This window comes from Bufo gargarizans, chromosome 5 (assembly GCF_014858855.1).
Source record: "Bufo gargarizans isolate SCDJY-AF-19 chromosome 5, ASM1485885v1, whole genome shotgun sequence".
Classification (NCBI taxonomy): Eukaryota; Metazoa; Chordata; class Amphibia; order Anura; family Bufonidae; genus Bufo; species Bufo gargarizans.
In genome coordinates this window covers 394,951,645-394,964,390 of record NC_058084.1, presented here as the reverse complement: position 1 = coordinate 394,964,390, position 12,746 = coordinate 394,951,645, and the positions used below count along the sequence as shown (strand labels likewise).

General features: G+C 43.3%; 1 protein-coding gene across 6 annotated transcripts in view; it reads right to left on the bottom strand.

Annotated features, from left to right (window-relative positions):
• Nucleotides 1-12,746, bottom strand: part of LOC122939628 (ATP-dependent translocase ABCB1-like) — a 902,460-nt gene that overhangs the window by 55,942 nt on the left and 833,772 nt on the right. For 5 of the 6 annotated variants that reach the window (XM_044295741.1, XM_044295745.1, XM_044295742.1 and 2 more), the window contains one exon: nucleotides 2,818-3,015. The exons of the other annotated variant lie outside the window; for it this stretch is intronic. In XM_044295741.1, the coding sequence (XP_044151676.1) occupies nucleotides 2,818-3,015 (198 nt within the window). The remainder of the gene's footprint in view (nucleotides 1-2,817; nucleotides 3,016-12,746) is intronic. 6 annotated transcript variants of the gene reach the window in all.

The window sequence follows — 12,746 nt, the reverse complement described above, 5'->3', positions numbered from 1 at the left end:
CGTGTCCGTGATCCGTGTCCGTTTTTTCCTATCATTTCAATGGCAAACTTGACTTCGATTTTTTTTTCCATTTTTCATGTCCGTGGATCCTCCAAAAAACAAGAAGACCCACGGACGAAAAAACGGTCACGGATCACGGACCTACGGACCCCGTTTTTGCGGACCTTAAAAAAAACGGCCGTGTGCATGAGGCCTTAGGCACACAACCGTATTTTGTTTCCATGTCCGATCCGTTTTTTTTGCGGATAGGATGTGGACCCATTTATTTCAATGGGTCCGCAAAAAACGCGGACAGCACACCGTGTGCTGTCCGCATCAGTATGTCTGTTCCGCTGCTTCGCAAAAAAAATTGTGCATGTCCTATTTTTTTCTAGTTTGCGGACAAGGATAGGCATTATTACAATGGATCCGCAAAAAAAACGGAACTGCAAAAAAAAACGGATGCCATACGGAACGTCATCCTTTTTTTTGAGGATCCGCAATTTGCTGACCGCAAAACACATACGGTCGTGTGCATGTAGCCTTAGCATGGCTGGATCTTAACAAGGTTCCAAGTAGAGCTTCAGCATGCAACAAGAAGAAATGAGAGTGAGACAAAACATTTTTTGAGCATCCAATTAATTGAAAATAACGAATAAACTGAAACAGGCTGTTTTTCAGCTGATCAAAAATTTAGGACCACATGACTTTAAAAGTCCAAATCTGTGCAAAGATGTGGATTCATTGTCATTTTCTGTCAGGTAGTCACACGTTGTGATGGCAAAGGCAAAAAAAACTCTCCCTTTTTGAACGTGGTCGGGTTGTTGAATTGCATAAGCATTCCATCGCTGCTGAGGTGGGACACAGTAAGACAGTCATTTGGAATTTCTTAAATTCTTAAATGATCCTGAGGGTTATGGAACAAAAAAGTCAAGTGGCTGACCCAAAAAAATTTCATCAGCACTGAGCCGGAGGATCCAATTGGCTGTCTGTCAAGACACTGCACTATGATCGACCCTAATTAAGGCCCTTACTGGTGCTGATTGCAGCCCCATAACCATCAGACGGCATCTGAGACTGAAGGGCTTCAAAAACAAAAACGTCTTCAAAGAACTTGTCTCCTTGAACACCACAGAACTGCTCGTTTGGACTTTGCAAGAGTCCATTCAAAGGTGGAATGGGCATGGGCCATTCAAAGGTGGAAGAAAGTTTTATTCTCTGATGAGAAAAAATTTAACCTTGATGGTCCTGATGGTTTCCAACGTTACTGGCATGACAGGCAGATCCCACCTGAGATGTTTTCTACGCGCCACAGTGGAGGGGGCGCCATAATGGTCTGGGGTGCTTTTTCGTTCAGTGGAACAATGGAGCTTCAGGAAGTGCAGGGGCGTCAAATGGCCGCTGGCTATGTCCAGATGTTGCAGAGAGCATTCATCATGACTGAGGGCCCTCGCCTGTGTGGTAACGACTGGGTTTTTCAACAGGACAACGCTACAGTACACAATGCCCGCAGGACGAAGGACTTCTTCAAGGAGAAAAACATCACTCTTTTGGCCCATCCTGCGTGTTCCCCTGATCTAAATCCAATTGAGAACCTTTGGGGATGGATGGCAAGGGAAGTTTACAAAAATGGACAACAGTTCCAGACAGTATATGGTCTTCGTGCAGCCGTCTTCACCACTTGGAGAAACGTTCTCACTTACCTCATGGAAACGCTAGCATCAAGCATGCCAAAACTAATTTTTGAAGTGATAAACAATAACGGCGGAGCTACTCATTACTGAGTTCATGTTTGGAGGTTGAATTTCTGTTTTGGGGGGGTTTCGTTTTTTTTGGAGGTGTGGTCCTAAACTTTTGATCAGCTGAAAAACAGCCTGTTTCAGTTTATTCGTTGTTTTCATTAAATTGAATGCTCAAAAAATGTTTTGTCTCACTCCCATTTCTTCTTGTTGCATGTTGAAGCTCTACTTGGAACCTTGTTAAGATCCAGCCTTGCTAAATATAATTTTTTGCCATTTTTCAAGTGGTCTTAAACTTTTGATCAGGACTGTATATGACTTTTACCATTGCTATTATTCAGTAAATCATTTATTTATGTAGCCATTGTTTGAGCCTATTTATTACCATATCCCAGAATCTATTGTGAAACAGGAACAAAACTGAAGAATTCTTGCAACAGCAAACCTTTTTTTGCAAAGCAAACCTGTAAAGAATCATGTATACATCATGCATTAGGCTACTTTCACACTAGCGTTCAGGGTTCCGCTTGCGAGTTCCGTTTGAAGGCTCTCACAAGCGCCCCCGAACGCATCCGTACGGCCCCAATGCATTCTGAGTGGATGCAGATCCGCTCAGAATGCCTCAGTCTGGCACCGTTTGACCTCCGTTCCGCTCAGCAGGCGGACACCCGAACGCAGCTTGCAGCGTTCGGGTGTCCGCCTGGCCGTGCGGAGCCAAACTGATCCGTCTAGACTTACAATGTAAGTCAATGGGTACGGATCCATTTGAAGTTGACACAATATGGTGCAATTTCAAAAGGATCCGTCCCCTATTGACTTTAAATGCAAAGTCTGGACGGATCCGTCTGACTAACTTTCAGACTTAGAATTTTTTCTGAAAGATATTGCAGACGGATCCGTTCTGAACGGATCCCATCGTTTGCATTATAGGAGCGGATCCGTCTGTGCAGACACCAGACGGATCCGCTCCGAATGCAAGTGTGAAAGTAGCCTAAAGTATTCTGCAGGTTGCCTGTGTTCTCCTTTTCTATTATACAAAGATTTATGACATGAAGTATGGTTCTATTACATTTCACATACAATATAACAATAACATTACCACTTGTCCTTCTGCAGGGTCATAAAAACGCTCCAAAAGCTGAACCACTGTACTTTTTCCACAGCCGCTGCTTCCAACCAGTGCGAGAGTCTGACCTTTAGAAACTTTTAAGTTAAATCCATGAAGAACCTGAACATTGTCTCTTGCTGGATAAACAAATTGGATGTTTTTAAACTCCAGATTTCCCTCCATTTGTTTCTTTAAAACAAATATATAGAGAAAGATTATACAGAGATGCAGCGCTTATAGGCTTTTATCATGACAATATTATAATAATGAGTGGTGTAAAAGCATTTTTCTGTGACTGAGCTCAAAATCTCTTGCTTTATATTACTTCACACAGAGATGAAATATTTTCAGCTGCCTGCAGTTGACACTAGGTTGTGATGCCACAAGAGAATTTAGACTAGAACCTTCAGAATCACAGGTGCATAACCATGAATTAAACATAATCACAAAAAACTAAATGGCTGCACAACACTATACATACAAACAATAGAGCTAAGAAATGGGGGTCATTCTAAATAAAAGTGGTACAATACCGACTACAAATGAGTTAATTGTAGGCTTAAGTAAGTCCAAAGAGAGGCAGTAAATTTAGTGTTAGGGACCCATCTGCAGAAGCCAACTTGACGCCTGGTAGATGGGCCCGACACATGTTTGAGCAGGTATGTGCGCTAAGAGCTTCCATTGACTCATTTGTAGTTGGTATTGCACCACTTTTATTTAGAATGACCCCCATTTCTTAGCTCTATTGTTTGTATGTATAGTGGTGTGCATCAATTTTGTTTTTTGTGATTGCCTGCTTCATGGATATGCACCAGTGATTCTGAAGGTTCTAGTCAAAAATTTCTTGCAATATATTGAGGGTGGTGCCTTTTTTAGACTGAACACACCCATCTACCTGGGACTTCTGAGCAGAGTGCGTATGTATCTGGTCTCTACACTGCCCTGAATATTGTAGGCTTAAGTAAGTCCAAAGAGAGGCAGTATATTTAGTGTTAGGGACCCATCTGCGGAAGCCACCTTGACGCCTGGTCGATGGGCCCGACACATTTTTTGAGCAGGTTTGTGTGCTAAGAGCTTCCATTGACTCATTTGTAGTCGGTATTGTACCACTTTTATTTAGAATGACCCCCATTTCTTAGCTCTATTGTTTGTATGTATAGTGGTGTGCAGCCATTTAGTTTTTTGTGACTAGGTTGAAATAATCATATTTTGTTTAAAGGAATTGTCCGGTTTCATGATATTGTCATCAATATTAGATTGGCACCCTTGACAATCAATTGGTTGAAGGGACCTTGTTGCTTATGTGAGTACTGTGCCCCTTTCAATGTTTACCTACACGCCGACTATCACTGGCGTAGCTATAGGGATCGCAGCGGTCTCAATTGCGATCGGGCTCCTAAGTCAGGGGGGTCTGCGGTGCCCCCTCAAGCCAGGAGTGCCACAGTAAAGCCGTACCTGCGGCCTGCAGCTAAGTTGCTAACTAAAATCACATAGGGGGCAGAGCGGAGGCTTGTGTGCACTGTGCAGGGCAGGCGAAGTGAAGAGGGGGGGGCGACTTATGTTCAGGAAGAGGAGTGAGCAGCTGTGTGCTGACCGGGTTTGGTTGCGAGTGACTCCTGCAAGTGCGACGCGACTGCTGCCTGCTGGATTGTGAGGACTAAGGAGCTCTGCTGGCTGCACACTGTTGGCCCGCGCTATGCAAATTCATCTCTTCAGGCAGTGCGCCCACCAAGTAAAGTCCTCCTCAAGGGGCGGGAGAATCATAGCAGAGCAGCACTAATTTTTTCAGGTATGTGCCTGGGAAAATACCTGGAAAAAAAAATCCAATCACCCCCTTTCAGAGTTTTTTAAATATAGGCAAATGAACATAAAAAAACAATGTCCAAAAATGTCTTTACTATAAAAAAATATAAATAATTTTTATCCTAAAAGGTTACCAATAAAAACTACAATTCATCCACCTGAAAAAAAAAGCTTCAGTTCTTTAGGCAGAAAAAAAACAAACGTTTTAGCTGTCAAAAAATGGTGATACAAAGACAAATAGGTTTTTTCAAAGGTTTTATCTTAAGTAAGGGTCCAGTCATTTGTTCTGGGTCTGCATCTGCATTTTGCAGAACAGGTGCGGACCCATTAATTTCAATAGGGCCGCAAAAGATGCGGACAGCACACCGTGTGCTGTCTGCATCCGTAGTTCAGACTGCTTCAGACTGCTTCAGACTGATCACATGACATTAAACATAATACCAGTTAAAATAATATCAAAATACCATACATGATCGCATGTTTAGCACAGAGACAAATAAATCTAAACCAGTTTAAAACCAGCATTCCTATGAATAGTAAAAAAAAAAATACATACGCTCACACAGAGTAGCTGGGTAAAATGATATTAACAAACTCAGCCATGGCACTCCCAGGGTTAATGAACAAAGTAACCACATACACATCTCTGTGCATGTGGCACTCCCAGGGTTACTAGACATGGCACTCCCAGGGTTAATGGACAAAATAACCACGTACACATCTCTGTGCATGCAGCACTCCCAGGGTTAATAGACGTGTCGATAGATGTGAACATTGCCCACTTCACTACTGGAATTCGCGACGCACCGAAAGAAAGGCAACGTACCTAAGGCTGTTTGATATATTTTATATATATATTTTATTTGCAGCTCTAACTACGCCCCTGCAGACTATATATTAGAGATGAGCGAATTTCTAAAAAATTTGATTCGGTCGGTTCGCCGAATTTTTCTAAAACATTCGGTTCGATCACTATTCACCAGAGACAGGAGTTGAAGAGTCATTCACTCCACTGAGAGCTGAGTTTTATGGAAACAAGAATCCAAAATAGGTAGTTAAAACAGTTATATAATGTTCATATTTTTTGTATTGTGATTAGAACTATATACTGAACCAGTTATATACAGTATGTGTTTACTTAAGTGAGCTATTAGTTAGACCAGAGATATACCTCTCAGAGAGATCATAAAGTGCTTAAATAACGTAAAGTAAGAGTACAGATGCTCAAGAGAGAAATAGATCCACAATTTTTTGTTGAATGACAAGATTGAACAGTTGAACCACTATCTTATGCATACCACCATTTTGTGATATCTTTTCAACACCTGTTTTGTACATGGACAAAAGGCGACAGTGTTATATATGAAGAAAAATTAAAAGTTAATAAAGAAGTTATTTGAAGCATTTGGTGTGCTCTTTAACCCCTTAAGGCCCCTTTCACACAGGCGAGTATTCCACGAAGATGTGATGCGTGAGTTGAATGCATTGCACCCGCACTGAATCAGGACCCATTCATTTCTATGGGGCTGTGCACATGAGCAGTGATTTTTACGCATCACTTGAGCATGCTGCGATTTTCACGCAACGCACTATATTGTGCGTTTTCCACACAATGCAGGCCCCATAGAAGTGAATGGGGTTGCATGTAAATCGCAAGCATCCGCAAGAAAGTGCGGATGCAGTGAAATTTTCACACAAGGTTGCTAGGAGACAATCTGGATGGAGACCCGATCATTATTATTTTCCCTTATAACATGGTTATAAGGGAAAATAATAGCATTCTGAATACAGAATGCATAGTACAATAGCGCTGAAGGGGCTAAAAAAAAATTAAAATGATTTAACTCACCTTAATCCACTTGATAGCGCAGCTCGGCATCTCTTCTGTCTGTCTTCTGTGCTGTGTGCAGGAAAAGGACCTGTGGTGACGTCACTCCGGTCATCACATGATCCATCACCATGGTAAAAGATCATGTGATGGACCATGTGATGACATCACCACAGGTCCTTTTTCTGCACACAGCACAGAAGACAAACAGAAGAGATGCCGGGCCGCGTGATCAAGTGGATTAAGGTGAGTTAAATTATATTTTTATTTTTTTAACCACTTCAGCGCTATTGTACTATGAATTCTGTATTCAGAATGCTATTATTTTCCCTTATAATACAACCTACAGAACACCGATCCCAAGCCGAACTTCTGTGAAGAAGTTCGGGTACCAAACATGCCGATTTTGCTCACGCTCGCGCAAAACGCATTACAATGTTTTGCACTTGCGCGGAAAAATCGTGCATGTTCCCGCAACACACCCGCACCTTTTCCCGCAACGCCCGTCTGAAAGAGGCCTAAGGACTCTGCCCTATTTCACCTTACAAACTTGGCCATTTTTTGCAAATCTGACCAGTGTCACTTTAAGTGCTGATAACTTTAAAACGCATTGACTTATCGAGGCCATTCTGAGATTGTTTTTTCATCAGATATTGTACTTCATGACACTGGTAAAATGGAGTAAAAAAATTCATTTTTATTTATAAAAAAAATAACATTTCCAAGTTTCAATTTCTCTACTTCTATAATACAGTAATACCTCCAAAATTGTTATTAATTTACATTCCCCATATGTCTACTTCATGTTTGGATCATTTTGGGAATGATGTTTTATTTTTTGGGGGATGTTACAAGGCTTAGAAGTTTAGAAGCAAATCTTTTTCAGAGATTTTCAAAAACCCAATTTTTAGGGACCAGTTCAGGTCTGTAGTCACTTTGTGAGGCTTACATAATAGAAACCACCAAAAAATGACCCCATTCTATAAACTAAACCCCTCAAGGTATTCAAAAGTGATTTTACAAACGTTGTTAAACCTTTATGTGTTCCATAAGAATTAATGGAAAATAGAGATACAATTTCAAAATTTCACTTTTTTGGCAGATTTTCCATTTTAATAATTTTTTTACTTTTAAAAAGCAAGGGTTAACAGCCAAACCAAACTCAATATTTATGGCCCTGATTCTGTAGTTTACAGAAACACCCCATATGTGGTCATAAACTACTGTACAGGCACACGGCAGGGCGCAGAAGGAATGCCATACGGTTTTTGGTAGGCAGATTTTGCTGGACTGTTTTTTTTGACACCATGTCTCATTTGAAGTCCCCCTGATGCAACCCTAGAGTAGAAACTCCATAAAAGTGACCCCATCTAAGAAACTACACCCCTCAAGGTATTCAAAACTAATTTTATAAACGTTGTTATCCCTTTAGATGTTCCACAAGAGTTATTGGCAAATGGAGGTTAGATCATGTGATATTTGTATAGACCAGGTTGTCATGGATGTGGCGATACCTAATATGTATACTTTTTTTATTTATGTATGTTTTATACAATGATTTCTTTTTTTAAGTGAAAAAAATCATGTTTTAGTGTTTCCATAGTCCGAGAGCCATAATTTTTTTATTTTTTTTTGTTTTTGGGCGATTACCTTGGGTAGGGTATGATTTTTGCGGGATGAGATGACTGTTTTATTGGCACTATATTGGGGTGCGTGTGACTTTTTGATCGCTTGCTATTACACTTTTTGTGATGTAAGGACAAAAAATTGCTTATTTAGCACAGTTTTTATTTTACATATCTTACAGTGTTCATGTGATATTTTTATAGAGATGGTCGATATGGACGCGGCGATACCTAATATGTATACCTTTTTTTTAATGTAAGTTTTACACAATAATATCATTTTTGAAACAAAAAAAGAAATCATGTTTTAGTGTCTCCATTTTCTGAGAGCCATAGTTTTTTTCAGTTTTTGGGCGATTATCTTAGGTAGGGGCTCATTTTTTGCGGGATGAGATGACTGTTTGATTGGCACTATTTTTGGGTGCATATGACTTTTTGATCGCTTGCTATTACATTTTTTGTGATGTAAGGTGACAAAAAATGGTTTATTTAGCAGTTTTTATTTTTGATGGTGTTCATCTGAGGGGTGAGGTCATGTGATATTTTTATATAGCCGGTCGATACGAACGCGGAGATACCAAATATGTATACTTTTTATTTATTCATGTAAGTTTTTCACAATAACAGCTTTTTTTAAACCCAAAAAATTATGTTTTAGTGTCTCCATATTCTGAGCCATAGTTTTTTATTTTTTGGGAGATTTTCTCAGGTAGGGGCTAATTTTTTGCGGCATGAGGTAACAGTTAGATTAGCACTATTTTGGTGGGCAAACGCCTTTTTGATCGCTTGCTGTTGTACATTTTGTGATGTAAGGTGACAAAAAAATGGTTTATTTAGCACAGGTTTTATTTTTATATTTGTACGTTCATCTAAGGCAGGCATGCTCAACCTGCGGCCCTGTAGACTGTTCAGGCATGCTGGGAGTTGTAGTTTTGCAACAGCTGGAGGGCGCAGGTTGAGCATGCCTGATCTAAGGTGTTAGGTCATGTGATATGTTTATATAGCCGGTCGATACGGATGCGGCGAATACCTAATATGTATACTTTTTTTTCTTCCCCTATTTTTTACCAATTTTTTTTTAACTTTATTTGTTGAAAATGACGTTTTTGTTTATTTTTACTTAAAACTTTAAATTTTGGGGGGGGAAACTTTATTTTTTCAACTTTTTTTCACTATTTTTTGTCCCTTTTTGGGACTTGAACTTTTGGGGGGTCTAATCCTTTACAATGCATTCCAATACTTATGTATTGGAATGCATTGGCTGTAGTAGTAATACTGTGTGCATTACTCATACAGCTTCCGGCCTGTGAGATCCAAGGGGCTGGATCTCACAGGCTCGTCACCGGAAGGCAGCGTGATGCCTCAGGAAGGCATCTCGCGGCCTTCCAAGCCATGGGGTCCCCCCTACAGCCCCAATGGGACCCGATGGCATCACCGCCGCACCAGGTAAAAGCCGCAAACCGCAGGTCTGAATTGACCTGCAGTTTGCGGCGATCGCCGACATGGGGGGGGCCCGCATTTATCCAAGGTGCCTGCTCAACGATTTGAGAAGGCACCGGGTTCCAAACACCGCCTGCTGGGAGGCGGTGTTTGGAACTATACATGACGTATGGGTCCTTAAGGACTCGGGAACCATGCCGTACCGGTACGTCATGGGTCCCTAAGGGGTTAAACCTACTGCTTCCATAGAACGGTGCTAAAGGAATTACAGAGTAATAGACAGTCTGGTTAGACTAAAAGTCAGAGATATCAAAATTCTTCTAATGCCACAGCGCAAAAGGCATTTCATAGTGCTGTGCCTGCCACAGCATGGCTCAGCCTTCCTTGATACACCATGTTCTTCCCATTGTCGGTCACCATGGTTACGATTTTGATTTATCATGGAGAAAGCCAGGATTCTATTTCTTGATGAAGGACACGGAGCAGTTCCTCCCCTGTGTGACTCTGCTCGCCCAGGCAAAAGAGGTGCAGAACAATGTGACACCGCCGTGCCCTGCACATGTGGTATGCTGGAGGGGCACTGTGAATTGTCCCTGTAGTGGAGGCTGAGGACACGGTGGAGGATGAGGAGGCAGAGGCGGACATTGTTGCAGGAACAATGGCGTGAGAATGTGGAAGTGGCGTTACCTGGCAAAGTTGCTGGTGTGGCTGTGCAGGAACCACATTCACCCAGTGGGCCATAAAGGACATGTATTGTCCCTGACCGTAGTTACAGCTCCACATGTAGGCGCTGCATGCTCTTTAGCAGACACCGACACGTTCAAGGACTGGCCCACCTTCTGTTCTACATATTTGTGCAGGGCTGGTACTGCCTTTTTGTCAAAGAAATGATGGCTTGGGACTCTCCACCTCGGCTCGGCACAAGCCATCAGTTCTCTAAAAGGTGCAGAGTCCACCACTTGGAAAGGGAGGGACGGCAGCACCAGCAACTTGGCCAGGAGCACATTCAGCTTCTGCGCTCATACTGTTGTCTCTTGGCAATCGCTTCGGTGATCGATTGTTGGTGGAATAACTGAGAAGTAGGAGGAGGAGCAGGAGCATCAGGTCCAGCACATGATGGGAAGGACAGACACCTTCTTTGCTGAGGTGGTGAAGCCTTGACAGTCTGAATTCTGGTGCGTGCCACTGGGTGATGCAGCAGTTGCTGCGGCAGGCTGGACCACCACATCGGAGCCCCGGTTCTCCCAGGCCACTTTATGGTGACACTGCCTATGTTGATGCAGGACCGTGGTGTCAATATTGGCACCCTGGCAACGCTTCACCTTCTGTCCACAGATTCTACAAATGGTCATGTTCACCTCCTCCGGCGGCTTAACAAAAAACTGCCACACCGCCAAGTAAGTGATTTTACTCCCAACACTCTGCACTGACTGACTGCTACCGCCGCTGCTTTCGTGAAACCCGGCACCACTACTTTCCGGGCAGGTAGGCTCCAGCAAAGCAGGTGGTCTACCCTGGGCATGATTGGCTCCAGACCTCCCACTGATGCCACCCTGCTGACTCCCGGTCACGCTAGTGACTTGCTGGTCCTGCCGCTGCCTCACGGGCAAGCTGCCACCCTCTTCTCATGATGATGATGAAGCCCCTAATTCACCCGGCTCCCAAGTATGATCAGCTACATCATCATCGAGTAGTGTCTGCATGTCACTGATGTTCTCCTCAATGGTCTCTGGGTTAGGAGCCTGACCGCTCACAACACCAGCTACCACGCCACTCTTCTCATCACTACTTGCCCCCCCCTACCGGAGGAAGCGGCGGATGTCTCCTCCACATATAGGCTGGCCAGTAGCTGCTGACTGTACTCTAGTAGCCCGTCCTCGCTATATAGTGGAGCTGAGACCACATCATATAATACTTCTCTGGCTTAGGGAACAACAAGGACAGAGGCAGGTTGAGGACAGGTGAGGGCACAGGGCCTGCTTCCGTACCATGCAATTAAGGGTTGTGTCTGACGAACTTACCGACTCTTAGCTGAGGGTGTCTGATGTCACTTGGGACGAAGTTGATGACTGAGTCAACGATTCAAGAACTGCTGGGTTGCTTGGTCAAGACACAATCGCTAGATGACACTGGGAGCTCAGGCCTCTCGCTGCGACTCCTGCTGCCATGCCCACTTACTTTGCTGTGAGCTGTGCCTGCGCCAGAAACATTTAGATCTCTGCCACTCCCCTTTGCAGGGCCTGGAACTTTTCTGTCTGACATAATGTTAGATCAAATAAATAAATAAAAAGAAAATTAAAACACCCCAAAAAAGTCAGCAATTTTTTCACTTCACCACACAAAGGCTAATAAGTAGGGATGAGCGAACTCGAACTGTATAGTTCGGGTTCGTACCGAATTTTGGGGTGTCCGTGACACGGACCCGAACCCGGACATTTTCGTAAAAGTCCGGGTTCGGGTTCGGTGTTCGTCGCTTTCTTGGCGCTTTTGTGACGCTTTCTTGGCGCTTTTTGAAAGGCTGCAAAGCAGCCAATCAACAAGCGTCATACTACTTGCCCCAAGAGGCCATCACAGCCATGCCTACTATTGGCATGGCTGTGATTGGCCAGAGCACCATGTGACCCAGCCTCTATTTAAGCTGGAGTCACATAGCGCCGCCCGTCACTCTGCTCTGATTAGCGTAGGGAGAGGTTGCGGCTGCGACAGTAGGGCGAGATTAGGCAGATTAACTCCTCCAAAGGACTTGATTAACTGATCGATCTGCAGCTGTGGATCATTGAGCTGCTGATCCTCAATTGCTCACTGTTTTTAGGCTGCACAGACCGTTTGTCAGTCTCATTTTTCTGGGGTGATCGGCGGCCATTTTGTGTCTTGTGGTGCGCCAGCACAAGCTGCGACCAAGTGCATTTAACCCTCAATGGTGTGGTTGTTTTTTGGCTAAAGCCTACATCAGGGTGAAGCTGTCACACCAAGTGCATTTAACCAGCAATAGTCTGTTCATTTTTTGGCCATATACAAAATCAGGGGCAAGCTGCGCCTGTCACCAAGTGCATTTAACCCTCAATGGTGTGGTTGTTTTTTGGCTAAAGCCTACATCAGGGTGAAGCTGTCACACCAAGTGCATTTAACCAGCAATAGTCTGTTCATTTTTTGGCCATATACAAAATCAGGGGCAAGCTGCGCCTGTCACCAAGTGCATTTAACCCTCAATGGTGTGGTTGTTT